We start from the raw sequence: 19,803 nt of genomic DNA, 5'->3' as shown, positions 1-19,803 counted from the left end.
ACGTAAAACTTTTTACGTGTTGTGTAAACCTTTTAACGTTTTACGTAAAACTTTATACATTTTACGTTTAACATTTTTTCGTTTTACGTTAAAAAGTTTACATTTTATGTTAAAAGTTTACGGTTTAACTTTTTTTTTTTTACAAAAACATTTTTACGCAAAAAACGAACGCACCCAACAACATCAAAACAAAGTGTATCTCGAAAAAAAAACGGGGTTTGGCTCAGATTATCCGATAAATCAAAAGGCTGCAAAAGTGGGGTTGCAGGTTCAAAAAACCTACCCTCCGCCAACCTTGCCGCGCCATCGTCATCAAAATCTAGGTTTTTTTTTCATCATCGCCGCCTAATCTAAACAGATCAAAACTCATGAGAATCAAAGCATACAAATGCAACAAAACCCACTAAAACTGAAACTTTGATAACTAATGCAACAAAACCCACCAAACCTGAAACATTGATAACAAATGCAACAAATCCTCCATCGTCTTTTGTATATGCCAAGAATCAACAAATGCAACAAAACCCAACAAAAAAATCTAAACTTTTCAACAACAAACTGAAACATTGATAACAAGATTTTAACCAGAGAGATGAGTTTGAATTCAACAACAAACTCAAACATTGATAACAAGATTTTAACCAGAAAGATGAGTTTGAATTTTCCGGCGAGGGTGGCAGGAGAGATGGTGGCCACGACGGTTCGTTTTCAGGTGATGGTGGCTGGACAAGACCGTGGCTGTCGCAAAGGCTCCCACCAACCACCGCCCCACCACCGCCTTCCGCCTCTTCACAACTACCACCAACCACCTCCCACACCACCGTCTTCCGACCAAACACCTCGCACAACCGTCTTCCACCACCGACCCACCACCGCCTTCCGCCGCTGCTGCCGTTTTTGTGGTGCACCGCCACCCAAAGTGATGGTCGGATCTCTATATCGTTGTTTGGGGCCACCGGCATCACGCGCCGCCACCGCAGTTGGGTGGCCGGCGATTACTGTGGAGACGGAGGGGGTGTTTCGGCAAGTGGTTGTCGTCGGGAACATGGAGGATGAAAGAGGGGATGAGAGGTATTGGAAGGTTGCAGGTTTTTGTGGTTCTAGATGAGAGAGATGAAATAGGAGAAGGTGTGAGATATTATAAAGGTGTGAGATATTATAAAGAGAGAGAAAGGTGTCAGATGCATTAAATGGAGAAAGAGAGGGATTTGACATTTGAGTTAAATGACCAAAATACCCTTTGGGTTGTCATATTTTGATTGGTTGAGAGTGGTTCTCGTGGTTCTTACAACTATTTTAGCGGCTCCCTATATATATATATATATATATATATATATATAGAGAGAGAGAGAGAGAGAGGGAAAGGATGTATAGAAAACCCACTTTAATTTAGAAAACCCGGGGAACTCAAAGCTCCCGATGTTTTTTTTTTTTTGAAAAAATTTACACATGTTATATACATGTTTTTAAGGGTTTTGGGCAAAAAAAAAAAATCAAAAAAGCGCCGAGTAGATATTTTTTAAAAAAATAAACAAGTTTTGGTGTAACACATGTTACATTCATCTGACATATTTGTAACATGTGTTACACCAAAACTTGTTTATTTTTTTATAAATATCTACTCGGCGCTTTTTTGATTTTTTTTGCCCAAAACCCTTAAAAACATGTATATAACATGTGTAATTTTTTTCAAAAAAAAAAAAACATCGGGAGCTTTGAGTTTCCCGGGTTTTCTAAATTAAAGTGGGTTTTCTATAGATACTTACATTATATATAAATATATATATATATATATATATATATATATATATATATATATATATGGTTAGGTTCATTTGTAAAGAAAACTCTTGATTGTGAACACTAGTGAACTAATCGTAGCCCTTGTCTAAGAATACAAAAGTGTATATCAATGAACAGGATTTTATGATGAAAATACACTAGTGTATTTTATGATTTGATGATGTAAATCAATGGACAGAATTTGTTCACTCAGTTCACAAATACACTAGTGTTCACTTTATAACCCCGGCCACCCTAATATATATATATATAGGGAGAAGATCATGCGAGAACCACCTCTTATTGTGAGAACCTCGAGAACCAATGTGAACACACCAAAAATGGCTAAAAATAACTAAAAATGACACAAATTTTTTTTTTGAATTTTTTAATATTTTTTATAAAAAATCGCTACTTTTCGAAGCCAAAAAAATTTTTTTTTTTAAAATTTAAAAAAAAAAAATTGGCTTCTAAAAGTAGCGATTTTAACATAAAAATATTAAAAAATTCAAAAAAAAAATTTAGATTTTTTTAGGTTTTTTTTAGGTTTTTTGTGGTTTAGTTTTTAGCATTTTAGCTTGGGATGGGGGGGGGGGGGGAGGGGTTAGGTTTTTGGGGGGTGGGGGAGGGGGGTTTAGGTTTTGGGGGGGTGGGGTTAGGTTTTTTTTTAGCATTTAGCTTGGGGGGGGGGGGTTTAGGTTTTTTTTTTTTTTTTTGGGGGGGGGGGTTTAGGTTTTTGGAGGTGGGGGTGGGGGTTAGGTTTTTTTAGGTTTTTTTAGGTTGTGTTCACATTGGTTCTCAAGGTTCTCACAATAAAGGTGGTTCTCGCATGAGCCCCTCCCTATATATATATATATATATATATATATATATATATATATATATATATATATATATATATATATATAGGATGAATCATGAGAAAACTAGCTTAAATGAGAAAACCAAAAAACTAACTAAAAGAGCCTAAAAAACATACCAATTTTTTTTTACAAATTTTAATAAAAAAATCGCTAGTTTTTATGTATGGAAAAAGATTTTCGGAAAAAAAAAAATTGTGTTGTATTACACATGTGCACTATTACGGATATAGTGCACATGTGTAGTACACATATAATGCACATATATTGCACATGTGAAGTACAACAAAAAATATATTTTTTTTTTGAAAATTTTTTCCATGCATAAAACTAGCGATTTTTTTTATAACAATTGTAAAAAAAAATTGTTAAGTTTTTTAGCTTTTTTTAGGCTTTTTTAGTTAGTTTTCTAGTTTTCTCATTTAGATGTAGTTTTCTCCTGATCCTCTATATATATATATATATATATATATATATATATATATATATATATATATATATATATATATATATATATATAGGGTGGGAGTTGGTTGCAAAGTCCATTTTCTACAAAGTGTACAAAGTCAAAAAATACCACAATTTCAGCCATAAAACATACTCAAAACCCACAAATAACATAGCGAAGATTACTAAAACACCATATTTGTGGGTTTTGTGTTGTGTTTTGGATGATAAGCCTTTGACTATCGAATGACTAATATTAGTGTGTTTTATGTTGATTATCATATTGTGTTTTATATTCATAGTTGTACAATGGTGTGTTTAAAGTTTTTAAGGACTGTTAGAGTTTGGATATTGTGTTTTAGTGATCTTCACTATGTTATTTATTGGTTTTGATTTGTTTTATGACTCAAATTGTGATGTTTTACGACTTTGTACACTTTGTAGAAAAAATGGACTTTGTAGCCGAACCCAACATATATATATATATATATATATATATATATATATATATATATATATATATATATATATATATATATATATATATATATATAGGGGAGGGTTAGATGGAAAACCTTAAAAATTTGAGAAAACCCTATAATATACATGTTTTTAAGAGTTTTGAGCCAAAAAAAATCAAAAAAGCGCCGAGTGTTTTTTTTTTTTTTTTTCCTTAAATAAACAAGTTTCAGCACTTTTTGTCTAACACATGTTAGTGATGAAAGTTGCTGAAACTTGTTTATTCTTTTTAAAAGCATCCACTCGGCGCTTTTTTGATTTTTTTTGGCTCAAAACTCTTAAAAACATGTATATTACATGTGTTATTTTTTTCAAAAAAAAAAAGTCGGGAGGTTGGGTTTTCTAGAGTTTTCTCAGATTTTTAAGGTTTTCTATCTAGCATTGTCCTATATATATATACATATATATATATATATATACATATATATATATATATATACATATATAGATATACATATATATATATATCTATATATATATCTATATATATATATATATAGGGGACCGCTAAAATGAAAACTATCTCGAGTTGTAAAAACCGTGAGAAATACACCGTACGGGGACGGGGCGAGGTGGACCAAAATTTTTTTTCATAAACGTAGATGAGTGTATTATGAACACATTTGTAAAAAAAAAATTAAAAAAAAATGTCGTGTGTGTAGTTTTGAGCACCACAAGTTTGTGTTTACGGGTACCGTAAATTTGATTTATGGTACCCGTAAACACAAACTTGTGGTGCTCAAAACTACACACACGACATTTTTTTTGAATTTTTTTTACAAATGTCTTTATAATACATGCATCTACGTTTATGAAAAAAATTTGGTCCACCTCGCCCCGGATCAAAAAGTTCTCACGGTTCTTACAACTCGAGGTGGTTCTTATTTTAGCGTAATTATATATATATATATATATATATATATATATATATATATATCTATACTACTTTATAAAGCATATCCAAAGGACTTCTTAAAGTCAAAAAAATTCCCTTAAAAACCCTTAATGCATAATGTACAAGTCTTTTAAACTACACATTTATAACCTCACTTTCCACATATACCCTTACTAACTCAAACAAAAACATACAAGATCATGATCTACCGTCCATCACTTCACACGGATGATGATCCTCCCGTCCATTAACTTCACACGGATCATGATCCGCACATTCACTTTTGAAAGCTGTACTATTCCTCTCTACACCAAATTCCTCTGTCTGCAGTTCGTCTACTCGCCAAATCTAGATCTGCACCAAATTCCTCTCTGCATTTTCAAAATTTGAATTCCCAAATGGAAAGAGAGGAGAGGGAGACAGGGAGAGAACGAGAAATAGAGAGAGAGAGAGAGAGAGAGAGACGATGGAGAAGAAGAGATGACGGCATGAGAAACCCTAAATTACAAAATCGTTCAGATCTTGAAGAATTTCTGATACGAAACCTTTGTTAGGGGGATACAATCGAATGGACAAAAGGTTGAGAGGCATCGATTTTGTCATAATCGAGAGAAGGATGAACGGGCAGCGACGAACTGGGTCTCGATAGGAGTTTTAAGGGTAAGTTTTTATTGAGTTTTCTTTTGCTTTTTGGCTCGATTGAAGCCCTAATTTGTTGTTATTTTCTGCTATGGTTTTGATTTCAATGATGGATGTTTGATTTGAGGATTTGGAAAGGCATAGCAAGTGTTTGACGAAATGTTATTTAGGAGATTTTGAATATATTTTTTTTTTCACGCAGGAGAATCTCGTGTTAATCCTCATCGTCTTCTGTTCAGATCTGGTTTTAATACTGGTAATCGTTTAGCTGTATATAGTTTGAGCTAATGATTTTATGTATTATTATTATTATTATCCGAATTCAAGTATATTGATTTGAGTTCGCATGTTTGATAATCTGTTCGGATAATATATAGATCGATCGCTTTGATTAATGTTAGTTATTTGTGGATTGTTTGTTGAATTGAACTTTAACCTAGATGATTTAGTAAGTTTCAGTGTTTTCCTTTTGCTTGAGATGATATATTCAGACCCAATAGAAAACATTTCTGTTATCCTAACTGCACAAAAAGGGACTGTTTCCCTCTCTCCTCTTTTAATGCAACTTTGGGATCCAATGTAGACTGGAATTACTGTCAGTAAAATGGAAGGAGGGGATGAACGTCTGAATATAACTGGTCGTTTGGGAGCCGTCAGCTTTGCCCTAAAGTCACTCCAATACAAAGTCAAAGTGTAGGTCGACCTGCAAGAGTCAAAGCTGCTTATGTGCTTGCACAAAAGAACTCAAAAGTGTTCCTGGTGAGTTGCGGGGTGTCCGGGAGGGCAGGGGTTGGGATCATTACTCTTACTTTGTTTCTGAGTGTTGAGAGTTAAATCTGTGAGGTAGGAATTGGGATGCCGGTGAGTACCATATCCTGATGTAAGTATTGCGTTTAACGAAATCAGACAGGTCAAGTTGGCGTCTGTATTAATGAAAAGTTGTTAATAGCTGGTAGTGGTGATAATATGAAAATAAGTTGTGTTATTACTTACTTATACAACCTCCACATGTTGCAGGATTAAGAAAGATTTAGTGGACCGTGAAAAACTTCAAGCCACACTCGCTGATGAATCTTTCTCTAACGGTTCCGATCTCAAAAAGTCGCTAGAAATGGTGGCACTACTCGAAGCACAGATGAAAAACATATTCAAAGCCGGCGAACTGGATTGATGGTTGGACTAGATATTCAAAGCCTTTTAATTTATTTTAAAGTATTTTTTATTTTAAAATAGTAAATTCACATCTACAAATTTATTTTAAACTACAGCCTCTATGTTTTGCTTATTCTGAGCTCAATTTTGTTAGCATTGTTGTGGCGTACGAAGGACCGCACCCATGAAAGGAAGTCCCAGATCTGGGGTGACGTGGCTAGGGTTCCGTCGTTGGAGCTATAACTGTGGCGTACGAACGGGTATTCAGGTCAACGGTGGTGGGTGTGGCAGCAAGATAAAAACATATTGTATTGGACTTTTGTATGCCGTGTGGCCACAGAAGATAAAATAACACGTAAAAGGTAAGATGATTATAATGTTAGATATGTGTCAAAGCTCAAGGAGGCTGTGTGATAACGGATGACTATATGTTATGTTAAAAGCAAATCTAACAAAGTATTCTAAATATTCTAACATAGTTGGTCCTCGGTTGATGCCTAACTTCTTGTATTTGCTACTAAACGACATGCTAATTACCATTAACAAATATTTACAACTTTTACGATTGTAGTTATAGTTTCATATGGTTCACTTTTAGTGGCTATATTAAACTATTAATCATTTTCTACAAATACTAACAGTGATGTTCATAACATCATCTTTTATAAAATTTTATTGTATAGGTCGAAATTCATCAATAATAATAACATCCATAATCTAGGGTTGGTCATCAAAATTAATTCAACCAAACCAATATGAAGAATAATGATCGAACTATCTACATGGGGTAACTGAGACGTGTAAGGATTCTGACTAAAATTAGTTAGTTGAAATGTGATTTTTTTATATTTAAATTACTATGTTTGTTGAAATGTGATTTTTTTTATATTTAAATTACTATGTTTAAAACTGATGTTTTCTTATTAGTGTGTTTCACTTTTATTTTTTAAATTACTATGTTTATGACTTATATTTTCTTCATGTGTTATTATTTAACTGATATATACAAGGCATAGATAGAGCACACCGATGTTATCGAATAGAAAAACTAACACACGTAATTGATTGATAAACTAACAACGACTACCACGTTGTGTGAGTGTAAATTTATTTTATTACCAATTTTTTCGCCAGCCAAAAGAACCCATGAATTACCAAATCACAATAGCCTTAGCAAGATGCTAAGAGAACAATACAGCCAAACAAAAAACACATTCCCAGACATAAAAGGAAAACAAAAGAACATAAAGCCGCATAACCACATCAAACAAGCCAAATTCCATCCCTGGTGAAATTACTCCAGTTCTTTTTCTCTAAATCCAGACCTGCTACATGGCTTTTTTTCATCACCCACTAATACGACTTGCCATTAACCTCCTCAAACATACTGTAAGCTGACGCTAATTTTAAAAAGCTTTTTCATTACGGTTAGTCCTGATCTTCCAGCAGGCCAACCACTGCCTCCAGTCCATGTCCAACGACAAACAATAAGATAACATATGTGGTACCGAGGTAAATGTCCGCTTCTTCCGATCCATGTCCAGCGACACACAGTAAGGGGAAAATATTTGCAACATTGTTCGTGGGTGAATTGAGTTTCAAGCTATTAGAGATTTATGAATTACAACTATATTTTGATTCTCTTATTATATTTAATATGCAATTTAATTTATAAAAAGATTTACAGATTTATGATAAATATTGTTTTCTTCAACCCATGAAATTTTTGAGATTATAATTAAGTATATTGATTTCTAACATTGTATAGGACAAGACTCTTTAAAAAGCTATTCCACAGTGGAAATTACTAACCTTCTGAATACGTTAACTCTTATGGCCGAAAACGTCAAGTGACCCAAACTATTGTGGCATGTTTATTAAAAAAAGATAACTTTATAGTCGTTTTGTTGGATGTACCGCATCGAAAATTGTCGCCACCACCGCATCGCACGGGTTTTCCACTAGCTCTAAACTCACTAACCTAAGTGATATGTTTGGTTTTGGTTATGGCTCAAAACCGAACCGCCCCGTACATAGCCCTAAACTCACCAACCAAGTGATATGTTACCCGCCGCATAGCGTGGGTAAACGACTAGTATATATATATATATATATATATATATATATATATATATATATATATATATATATATATAGGGGAGGGTTATCTTGAGAACGCTAAATATTGCGAGAACCGTGAGAACGAATGAAAAAAGCAATCAAAACCAATTTTTTTAATACAAACCTCATTGTAATTAAGATACATCATCAAAACAAGAATTTATAACATCAAATAATTCATTTCTCCTTTCAAAATCACTCTTTTTAGATTTTTTACACATGTGTAAATATAACAGATTTACACATGTGTAAATGGCAAACTTACACATGTGTAAATTTTCTTTATTTACGAATTCACGTAAATTTAAATGTGTAAATTGAATTTCTAACATTGTATTCGAATAATAATGATAAGTGTAGAAAAAAAATTAAATTTGAATTGTTTTTGACCAAGTTCTCATGGTTTTTTTATTTGTTCTCACGGTTCTCACAATATTTAGCGTTCTCATTTAAACCCTCCCCTATATATATATATAGGGATGGATCATGAGAAAAACTAGTTTAAATGAGAAAACCAAAAAACTAACTAAAAAAGCCAAAAAAAACATGCCAATTTTTTTTTTTAATTTTTATAAAAAAATCGCAGCTTTTTATGCATGGAAAAAAATTTCAAAAAAAAAAAAAACGTTTTTGGTTGTATTGCACATGTGCACTATTACGGATATAGTGCACATGTGTAGTACACATATAATCACATATATTGCACATGTGTAGTACAACGAAAAAAATTCCTTTTTTTTAAAAATTTTTTTTTCTAAGCATAAAAACTAGCAATTTTTTTATTAAAAGTTGTAAAAAAAATGGTATGTTTTTTAGCTTTTTTTAGGTTTTTTTAGTTGTTTTCTAGTTTTCTCATTTATATGTAGTTTTCTCATGATCCTCTCCCTATATATATATATATATATATATATATATATATATATATATATATATATATATAGGGTAGGGTTCCAGCGTGAACAACCTCCCAAGAGTGAACTCCGTGAACAGATATAGATATGGACCCTTGATTTCCTTTTTAGTTGTTAAGGGTAGGATTGTAATTATATAAAAATTAGATTTAAATCATTATTTTAATAATTGAATTAAGTTACATCTTTCCTAATTTAAATTCATTATCCACATTATGTTTATTTATTAATAAGATAATTATCAAAACAAACAACAAATCTCCAGATTTCAATTTTAATTTTTATTTCAGATTTCATCACCAAAATTCAAATTTTGATTTTTAAGATCCACGTAAATAGAACAGTACATATGTGTACTCAGCATCGTACATATGTGTACAGTAATTCACATGTGTACATCAACATTCAATACAAAAAAAATTCTGAGATATCACAAAAACAAACGATATACAAATGTGTACATCGCATTAAAAAAGGGGCAAAATCCGAATACACATGTGTACATCGCATTTAAACAAATAATTATTTTAATAATTGAATTAAGCTACATCTTTCCTAATCCTTGATTTGATTTGTGAGAGATTTATGCAATCAATTTAAGATTGAAATTACACATATACCCTTTTTGTATTTAATTAAATGGAAAAAATTAACCAAATAATTACCATCATGCCACTCACTTTAATCTCAAGATCATAAAAATCAAGGGCCCAGATCGGTTCACGCAGTTCACTCTTGGGATTTTGTTCACATTTGAACCTAATCCTATATATATTAAATTTTGCTATTGGGGTTTAAAGAAAACAAAACTTTTTTAACGAATTTGAATTTGACCGGTAGGGGCATAAAACAAGTATGCCCCACATTTTGCTAGCCGTCCATACTCTTGAGCAAGGGTCATCTTCAGGGGCCACAACGTTGCAGTTCACAAAGTCTGAGACACTTCAGGTATGAGTGTCAGATAATCCATCAGCGATTGTCAAAATATGATAAAACCCTAAATCTATTAGAATGCACATGCCCTTAGAATATGTTCGATGTCGATGCTCAATCAAAAATAGAAAAAAAATTGGTGTTCCTCAACAAGTTTGTTTAGTAAGAGTAAGTACGTGTCGGAACCATTTAAAGTGAAATTAATCTTTGGATTGGCTTGGAAAAAACCAATTTCAAATAGCTAACAAACTTAAGCCAATTAAAACAATAATTTAAATAATGATCACTCTGGTTACAAGTTGTTAAGCAAATCAAATAACCTAGTCTTACCAATTGGAAAGTCACATAAATAAAAACACTCTAGTAACAAGTTGTTAAGCAAATCACTCTAGTTACACTCTTGTTACATGTTGTTAAGCAAATCAAATAACTATTTGATTGAAAAGACAATTACAAGATTAATGATTTGATTATGATAATCAATGACCATAAACCCAACTTCACAATTAACCCTCTAACTTAACACTAATGATTTATCCATTTGAATAAAAGTTATAGTTTCAAGAACACAACTAGCCCCAATGGTTATTGATACAAAGCCAATTGAAATTTATCAAATAAAATCTTCTAATCAAATCAAATAAATATATGAGTTCGAATAACCCAAAGATTAAAACAAATCCAAATCCCAAAGTTAGTAAAAACAAATTGAAATTGATTCCTAGCACTAACCCTACACCTGAAAATGATCACATTTGGTTTAGCCTTACATCTTCATTAAACAATCTTCAGAATGGAGGATCGAGATGCTTAGAACTGATGAGGATTGCCCCGGTCACCCATAACTCGCGTTTATGAATAGTTAAGAGTGAATTACAAGTTTTATCCTTTATCTACATACTAAGTTTCAGGCGATGTCCTTTGTTTATAAAATTAACGAACTTTGTACTTTATGTTTCAAAATTTAGCACTGTATGTCCTTTGACCATAACCCAGTTAATATTTTATGTTAAATCTAGTCATATGTCTTGCATATGAGGGCATTTCTGTCATTTCATCTCAAAAGGACTAATTATGTAAATAAGATTAATCCCACCATTTTATTAAAAAAAAATTACTTTAACAAAAAAACCACTATACCATCCTTAACCATTGTTAACCCCCCAAGAACCTTCAGACAATAGTTGAATCCCTGTTCACGTCTCCCAAATTAAACCCTAAATAACTTGGTGGTTATAGTCTTCATCGCGTCGGATCCGAAGAAGAATCTTCATCAACGGTCGTCGGATCTGAATGTCTTCATCAACGATCTTCAGATCTGAAAACAGTCGTTTTCCGGCTACCGGAATTCGACTTCGCCGAAATCGGCATACCGTGGTGGTGAGGCTGTGTTCGAATAATTCGCGACAGGGGTGGATGTGCGGTGGTGATGGTTGCGACGGTGTTGACAGTGGTTGTTGTTGTTCCGGTGCATTATCATGGTGGTGGACGAATTTGGGGGAACTGTAACATGCCTTATCGTTGGTATTTCTCTATTTGTATTGGTCAATTAAGTGCGATTCTGTAGTAAAAATGGATTAGTGTTCTTAGTCAACTAGTGATTGAATTTGTGATGTAATTGAACTTCATATTCATAAAAGATAAATCCAAGTTTGAGAACTTTCTTTTTTTTCAAGACATACAATTTTATTTGGTAGGTCAGTTTGAAGTACTTTCACTTTGCAAGCTGAATCCTTTTCTTATTTGGAGGTTTTGCAAGTTCAGTTTGGTGGATTATCATGGTGGCGATAGAGGTTTGGTGGTGGTGATATTGAGAGTGATGGTTGTTGGTGGTGGCGATTTGGTAACAATGGTGGTGGTCGAAAGAGGTAGAGAGAGAGAGAGTGATTTGTGGTGGGTAAAATGACGAAACTATCCTTGTTTGATTTAATTTAACTGAAAAAATAAACTGGGTTAGGGCCAAAGGACAAACATTGCAGTAATTAGAAACATAAAGTACAAAACTCGTCAATTTTATAGATAAAACTTGCAATTCACTCAATAGTTAATGTGTGTGACTCTAGGTTTGAGAATTGAATAGGTAAGAATTCAAAATATCTAGCGACTGACGGACCCTCGGTGTAACATACGTCGAGATCACCATAACATCCGTTGCTCTCAACTAGTACGCCTTGAACCTTCATTAATGTCACGCTGATGAATTCACCATGGTCTACACCACCCCAATTTAATCCATGTCGGACCTAGATTTGCTCCAGTTTCTTCCTTATTTCCAAATTTAACTCTTCTAGTCCTCAACATTCAACAAATTGCTTCCAGATGGACCATTTTTGCGTTTTGACTTGTAATTCGCACACACAGAGAATGTAAATATATTCCACACCAAATTCAATAAAAACATCAAATTAAACATGGTAAACTCCATAAATTCACCCGAATATCCGGATGCTATATACGCCGTGTTTGGCTTTGGGTCAAACGACCCTCAGCTTAAGACATCTATATAAATGTCGTTTTATAATTCCACTTTTCTTAGTGTCAAGTAAGGCCATGATCAATACGGATCGCCGACAATTCTAGATCGTTCTCTTGAGTACGTCCAATCATCAAATGCATGGACCTAAATGGTACAAGAATGGATTGCAAGTGATTGGAACCAAACACCAAGGACCCTCCTGTAATAGTAGACAAAGTAAAAGCAAGGTCTATCACATGACGGCTATTGTTATGACTGACATGTCTTGTGAATCTGAGATTCACTAGGTGTCATATGCAAGTGGTACACTTTAGTTGTGTGTGCCCTATGAGAACACGACTCCCCTTATGTACCATGTATCCCTTTTCTACTTCCTTATTTTCAATGTTAATGTTACAAGCATTTTTATTTCCTTTATGTTTTTATATAAATTAATGAATATAGCTATGAGTAGCGAGAATTTTCCAACTTTATATTTCTATATATTATCGTGATATAATAGGTTACTTTGGTGTTACCAAATAAGAAATATGGCTCTGTTGATGGTTTCCATCTAAAATTGATTATAGGCCTACAAAACTAAAAGTAATCACCTGAAATGAGAATAATTTACCACCCAAAAATATAATAAATATAACAAATGTTGCAATAATGGATTACTAGTGTTTATATTGTCTGAAACTCTACTAGAGCTAGGAAGTCCTCAGGCATAAACCTAAGATAAAAAAGAAAATTGTAAATTCTATGCTTCTGTCGCAATTCTATCGTCAAATTAGGGTTTTTTTTTCCATCGGAGTTTCGTCTGAAATGTGTGAGAATTTCAGTTCGTTGGAAAATTACAGATTTTCTAGTAGCGTCACTCAAGTGAATATTGTAGCAATAAGGGGCACCGCGTCACATGTCATGGCTTATTGAGTGTCAGGTGGCTTATGATATGATCCATCAAAAATAGTCATGGATTTGCATATTGTTATGTATGAACACGTTACCATCACGATATAATCATAAAACATGCAATGCTTGGTGCCCGTAGCTTTGGACCAGACTTGGCTTGCTAATATTAGGCGATGCTGATTAATCACAACCACGCAACATCATATCAAGCTCGGGTTGTTACACTGAGACGAGGGTACCACCGTACCTATCAAGATCCAACGTTGCCAGCTGCAACACCCGGATCTCATCAGAAAACGTTATAAAAAATGTGTGAGATCCTGGTTTATCTTTAAGTTGTTTCTCGTCTCAATTAAGCTTACAGGGGAATGTTAGACTTGGTTGTTTCTGATTTATCTTTAAGTATTCAAATCAATCCTTAAAACTGAAACAAGATAAGTAAAACATATAATAGGATTATTATCACGGAAGCAATAACAGTCAAATCCATAACAATGGCATCCTATATGTATAGAAAGTTCTACACTAACAATTTCTATTTTCAAAGTTCTGGAGTAGATACATATAAATAAGCAAACACAAAACAAACTATTAAACAAAAGATAAATAATATAAAATAATCATACGTATGCTGCAACTTTTTAGAAGAATTTGGGGTTCGGTGAGCGAACATCTATTTCTTGAGTCCAAGCAGCCCGAGGCTGAATGTGCAAATACCAGTAGGTCTGAGCCACCGAATCAGGGTCGATCGATCCGTCCCCTCCTACACTCTCTTGTTCACCAACAAACGATCTTTGTTGCATCGCTAATGCCCTGCAAAACCAGACTACAACAATCATTTATTTCATTACCTTCATGTGGGAACGTATATGAACACCAAAGTCTAAGTACTAAATATATAGGCTGCGCGTATATTGATGACAATACGTTCTACCAACTCAAAGTATATACCCGGTTTCGTTTATATCAAATTCACATAATTAATTATGTCTAACCATGAAAAACCTTTTAACCTTTTGAAAAAAAAGCAATATACCATTGTGTTGATATATCACAAAAAGAATACGGATTTGATGTCAAAATAACTAAGATCTTTTAGTCATTTTATAGTATTCCACCATGATTTTAGCTGCCTGTGATGAACAAAATCAAATACATACAAAATCAAATACATAATTGTGAAACTCATATTATTCGAAAACAAGATATCATGTTCGCTCACAAGTTAAAAAATGATTAAAAATTTAAAACATAACCTCCATGCGTTTAATCCCTAATTTCTAGTTATTTCAATGGAAGATCATTCGTTTAAAAGATAAGGATAGAATACTATATACAAAGTGATGATGACAATTAATATTATTGTGTATAGTGTGAGGTTTATTGGGGAACACTAAAAAAGTGGGGAATAGACTCAAACGAACTCCGATTGGACTCATTCTAATGACGTTGTAACCGGCTCGTCGAACCCTAACTAGAATCTCTTAACCCTAAACCCTAACTATATTAGGGTTTAGCTTTTACGGTTTAGCTTAGAGTTTATCTTTATGGTTTAACTTTAGTGTTTATCTTTAGGGTTTAGGGTTTAGCTTTAGGGTTTAGCTTTATGTTTAGCATTTAAGGTTTAGCTTTTAAGGTTTATAATTTAGATTTTACGGTTTAGCTTAGGTTTCAGCCTTATTTTTTAGCTTTAGGGTTTAGAGTTTAGGAGTTAGAATTTAGTGTTTAGGGTTAAGAGATCTTAGTTAGGGTTCGACGACCCGATTGCAATGCCGCTGGAATGAGTTCAATCGGAGTTCATTTGAGTCGGTTCCCCGCTGTTTCATACTTTTTTAGTGTTCCTCAATGAACCTTCTCCATTTTGTATATATACATACCTCTATATGTATATTCTCATAAAATTAGGTCAACATAATAACAACTGACTCATTATCCAAATAACAGATGCAACCAAGCAAACAATCTTGGTCATGTTAAACGAAAGATATAGAAAGTACCACGTAGCCACAAGACAGGTTGCATGTGGGTTGTAATAATCTAAAGTTGATCAACAGAATATGACGTAGGAAATTAATTCTTCTAAACTTTTTATGGGGTCACCCAATTATTGATAAAAAGGTTTGCCATATAGTGTAGGGCCATAGTAGGTGTCAAATAAACATGTTTGTTTTTAATTATAAAACAAAAACAAAACAATAAACGACTAAACAAGTTAATAACTAATTATCTGATTTCTAAGTAACGTAAATAACTTAATTTAATTACTAATATAAATCCTTTATTATGTGAAAGCAACGTTACAAATTGAACTCAACATATGTTTGTCTTATTAAAATAGTATCTTCGTTTTGTCGGTTGTGCTTACCAACGTTACTAAGATTTGTTTGGATTAGATTTCAGGTTTTAGGTTGTTTTAGTAGTAAATATTTTGGACAAGAATGTGAAGGTTTTGAGTTTTCCTTACGCTCCTCATATATTGAAAAAGACGGGAACAAGAATCTGAATCAAAAACTTTAAAGGATATCAAAAACATCAAAAAAAACACAAATATTAATGGTTTTTTTTTTTTAAAAGAGGAGTTATATAGAACTTTCACACACCAAGGAAAATAACAGGACATGATTCAGTACTTCTAATTTGGTTCTATCGATGATTTTCTTCTATTTTATTAAATACTAGAATAGAACCGTGTTACACCGGCTAAACATTAAGAAGTACAATTGATGATTCACTTATAGGTATAAAAAAGTTATTAAAACTTTGATGCTAATTATTGATAAAGTAAATTTAGAAAAAAAAAACATCTATAATCAATCTTTTTTCAAAAATTGTTAATATTGTAAAATAATTAATGTTAATTTGAATTCAAGAATTGTATAAAAGCAATATCTTTATATTTTTTGGAACGACGACTTTCTTTTTTTAGTCTACAACACTCTCCAAATTAGAAACTAAGAAATAAGGGGAATCCTAGAAATTCGAGGAAAAAATAATGTTAAAACTAGGCGAAAAAATAAATTATAAGGTGAAATATGAAGGTGATACGTCTCCGATATATAATCATTTATTAGGTGATAGATATAACTCAATTTCTTACCTCTCAATAAGAAAAAGAAAAGATGTTGGACTATCAATCTATGGTGATGGTAGATGATTATTCTGTTAATAGAAAAATAACTTTCACTGCCTAAAGTTCATCAATAGACGCGACTGGATAACCAACATAAGTCAAGAACAAAGAAATATGTAAAACTATTTTTAATTGGTCATCACTGCGTCCTGTGATCACTAAAAGATCACCATACGAGAGAGGTGACAGATTACCTGACAAATACTTACAAATTTTTGTATGTTACCATCTAGCGGTAATCCGTCGGTGAAATAAGTGACTGAAGAAGGCAGTCGTTACTTTCTTGGTAATTAAACTATTTTCGATCCATCGGTGAGTTTTTCGGTTGATAGTCAATAATAATTTGTCATCGATGATTTACCAGTAATGTTCATCGTTTATCTGTTAGTGCGCTTACTGTCGGTCATCCGTCAATGAACATATTGATGGTGATATGTTGGAAATGTCAATCGCTAATGCGTTGGTGAAGTTTTCGCCCGCGCTAGGTTTTGTCACAGGCCTTCACCAACGAGTTTTTAATGGTTCTTATATTCATCGACATATCAATGTAAAAAAATCTCTTCTGAAGTCTTTTAAAATAATTAAGAAAATAGAAATCGCATATTCGGCAATCATTGAAAGGATATAGTTCAAGAAAAGCCGACAATCAAGAAGAATCTCCAAGCAAAAACACCAATCCAAATTTGACAAAACTAATTTTCTTATGATGATTTGTCCCCCAAATTAATATGTCAAGAATATATTAAGAAAACAAACGCACCTAGATGCACCAATAACGCCGTCGATGATGACATGTGCTACGTGTATACCAAGTGGATGAAATTCTTTAGCCAAACATTGGGATAATCCTCTTAATGCAAACTTCCCACAACCTAATTATCAATTATAACAAATTATCAATACTATTTAGGAATATCTGTTTTACTTTTTTATAAACATGCATGTTCACATAATCAACACTTCTATGTAAAAAATAATTGTTGATACAAGAATTTAGTTGATACAAGATTTTAAGAGTTGGGAATTTTTTGTACGAATATCTTACGGGAATTGACATTAAAGACTTGTAGAAATGGAATGAAAAGACCTTAGATTTATGAAACAAAGAATACAAAAGATGCATGCGTACATAATTCAGAGAATCCGGCGACGCCTGATAAAGAAGCAGCACATCCGGTGAATATAATGGTCCCTCTTCCTCTTTCCACCATTCCTGGCAACACCTGTAAATAAAACAAAAACAAATCAAATGTACCTAGTAAAATCCCGTATATTATAAAACTATGATAAAGAACTGCAATCAATGATGTAAAGATGATGGAACAATGTACCTGTTGAGCACAGTGTAAAGCACTAACGGAAGAGACAGTTAGGGATTTTTGAAACGAATCTAGTCGAATGTCAGTGAAGCTTGAAGGACCGCCGTACTGCCATGGAATAGGTTGGTAAGCATTATAAACCAAAACCTCGACAAACCCTAACGAGAGAACGCCTTCGAATGCTTCTCTAACGCTTTGAGATTCTGAGCAATCGATACGAATAGCGTACACCTGCGCCTTCTCTTCCCTCGCTATTTCATCCGCAAATCGTGATAATCTCCCTGCAAATGCGTTAGATCATAGATCTGATCAACATAAGGAGAGATAGTTAAGATAGAGTGAGAATACCTAGGTCGCGGGCAAGGATTGCGACGGTGTATCCTTCGTGAGCGAACTTCCGAGCCACTGAGCGGCCGAGATTAGGACCAACGCCAACAATGGCAGCGATGCCCCTTGTAGAGCTCGAGCTTGAAACACTACGCATCATTGGGTTTGTGATTAAGATAGAAAACTGATTATATTATAGGGTGGAGGTGGAGGTGGAAATGAAGAGGTTAGACGGTTTGAGTTGCCTCCTAAAGGGGATACATACATATGGCGATGGTTAATGTAGAATAATTGTAATAAATTGGTGATGAAGCATTGGGCTTAAATGCAGCCAAGCCAACTGCCAGCCCTACCTCTGGAGCCTTGACTTGGGTAGTTGTCGGATTCACAGCCACTTGCAGGTCTTTTACCCAATTAACACAAGGGTGAACTGAATTCAAGATTATATTCTCGAGGCTAAAAGCTAACTAGATTTTCCATTTAGTTTACTTTCAACTGGGTAACTGTCAATATGTTTTCCTTTTTTAACAGGGTTTTCTAAATTTTCTAGGATAGATATGCGTACGCCACGACTTGCACTTTACACGATTTGAACTCCTAACCTTTTGGTTGTAGAGTACATTACTTACCAGGGTGATGTCCTCTCGAGGACGGTAAGTGATATGCAGAGTTACAATAGAGTATCTACTTTTGTTCATTGTTCATTGTTCATGTATAATGTTTTATTTCATTATTGTCCGCTAAACAATAACATATACGTGAATAACCACTTATGTGTCACCTTTTGATTTGGGTATACTCAACAGCATTATTCATGCACATGTGAAAATGCCTCAAGTAGTCCTGTTTCTTTTTTTTTTCTTTTCTTTTTGCATCAAATATTTAGGATATATTTAGAATCAAAAGATCAATCCATGTTTATTTTGGTTCTTATGATCAATCATGCGATTGTTGTTTTACGACGTTATCAGAAGGTCAACACGACAGACCTACAACAAATTGCAACACTAGTGGCGTCGCAAATAGCGCTGACATAAATCATTAGCGGCAACAACACCATGGGTCGCCGCTAATGCTTAAAAAGAATCTGTTTTTATTTTCTGTTTAAATGATCCTTTGTAATCATTCCTTCGACTATGATTCTTCGGTTGCTTTCTTTTAATTTGTTCAGCTTTTCGCACAATTTGACGTTCAACTTGTGCGTTTGATGCACAGTATTACCATAGCATCAGTGGTGGTCCTTCGGTTCTCAATTCATTAGTTTTTTTTTTATCTTTTGATTCAACTTGTGTTTGAGTGATTGATGAACTTGCGTTCAAGTGATTGACGGTTTTGTATAATTGTGATGGCACAAATACATCAATGGTCCAACAGTAGTGCTGGCATCGACTTCAGCAT

At 33.5% G+C, this 19,803-nt stretch overlaps 1 protein-coding gene and 1 long non-coding RNA gene across 3 annotated transcripts; one reads left to right on the top strand and one right to left on the bottom strand.

Annotated features, from left to right (window-relative positions):
- The first annotated feature begins 4,761 nt into the window (after positions 1–4,761).
- Positions 4,762–6,770, top strand: LOC110928524. The gene is made up of 5 exons (XR_002586428.2): positions 4,762–5,163; positions 5,345–5,398; positions 5,726–5,901; positions 6,160–6,315; positions 6,449–6,770. It is a non-coding gene; the product is annotated as an uncharacterized LOC110928524 (long non-coding RNA).
- A 7,296-nt stretch (positions 6,771–14,066) lies between these two features.
- On the bottom strand, positions 14,067–18,821 carry LOC110928525 (very-long-chain 3-oxoacyl-CoA reductase). Of its 2 annotated transcripts, none has more exons than XM_022171536.2 (5): positions 18,427–18,821; positions 18,091–18,359; positions 17,889–17,982; positions 17,520–17,631; positions 14,067–14,442 (listed from the first exon to the last, which is right to left on the bottom strand). In XM_022171536.2, the coding sequence occupies exons 1-5, from the start codon at positions 18,563–18,565 to the stop codon at positions 14,271–14,273; spliced, it is 786 nt and encodes a 261-aa protein (XP_022027228.1). In that variant the 5' UTR covers positions 18,566–18,821; the 3' UTR covers positions 14,067–14,270. The 2 variants fall into 2 exon arrangements, with proteins under 2 accessions (XP_022027228.1, XP_022027229.1); XM_022171537.2 differs by having other exon boundaries at positions 14,067–14,455; positions 18,427–18,817.
- Between the last annotated feature and the right edge of the window lie 982 nt (positions 18,822–19,803).

Source organism: Helianthus annuus, chromosome 7 (genome assembly GCF_002127325.2).
Source record: "Helianthus annuus cultivar XRQ/B chromosome 7, HanXRQr2.0-SUNRISE, whole genome shotgun sequence".
Lineage (NCBI taxonomy): Eukaryota > Viridiplantae > Streptophyta > Magnoliopsida > Asterales > Asteraceae > Helianthus > Helianthus annuus.
Note: the sequence above shows the minus strand (reverse complement) of the source record. Positions and strands in the feature narration are given on the sequence as shown.

Excerpts from the sequence above, each read along its gene's own strand:
- LOC110928525 (XM_022171536.2), bottom strand. The coding sequence starts at position 18,565 with ATGATGCGTAGTGTTTCAAGCTCGAGCTCTACAAGGGGCATCGCTGCC. Across the intron at positions 18,360-18,426 it reads AATCCTTGCCCGCGACCTAG|GGAGATTATCACGATTTGCG; the intron begins GTATTCTCACTC and ends ACGCATTTGCAG. Across the intron at positions 17,632-17,888 it reads CGCCGGATTCTCTGAATTAT|GTTGTGGGAAGTTTGCATTA; the intron begins GTACGCATGCAT and ends ATTGATAATTAG.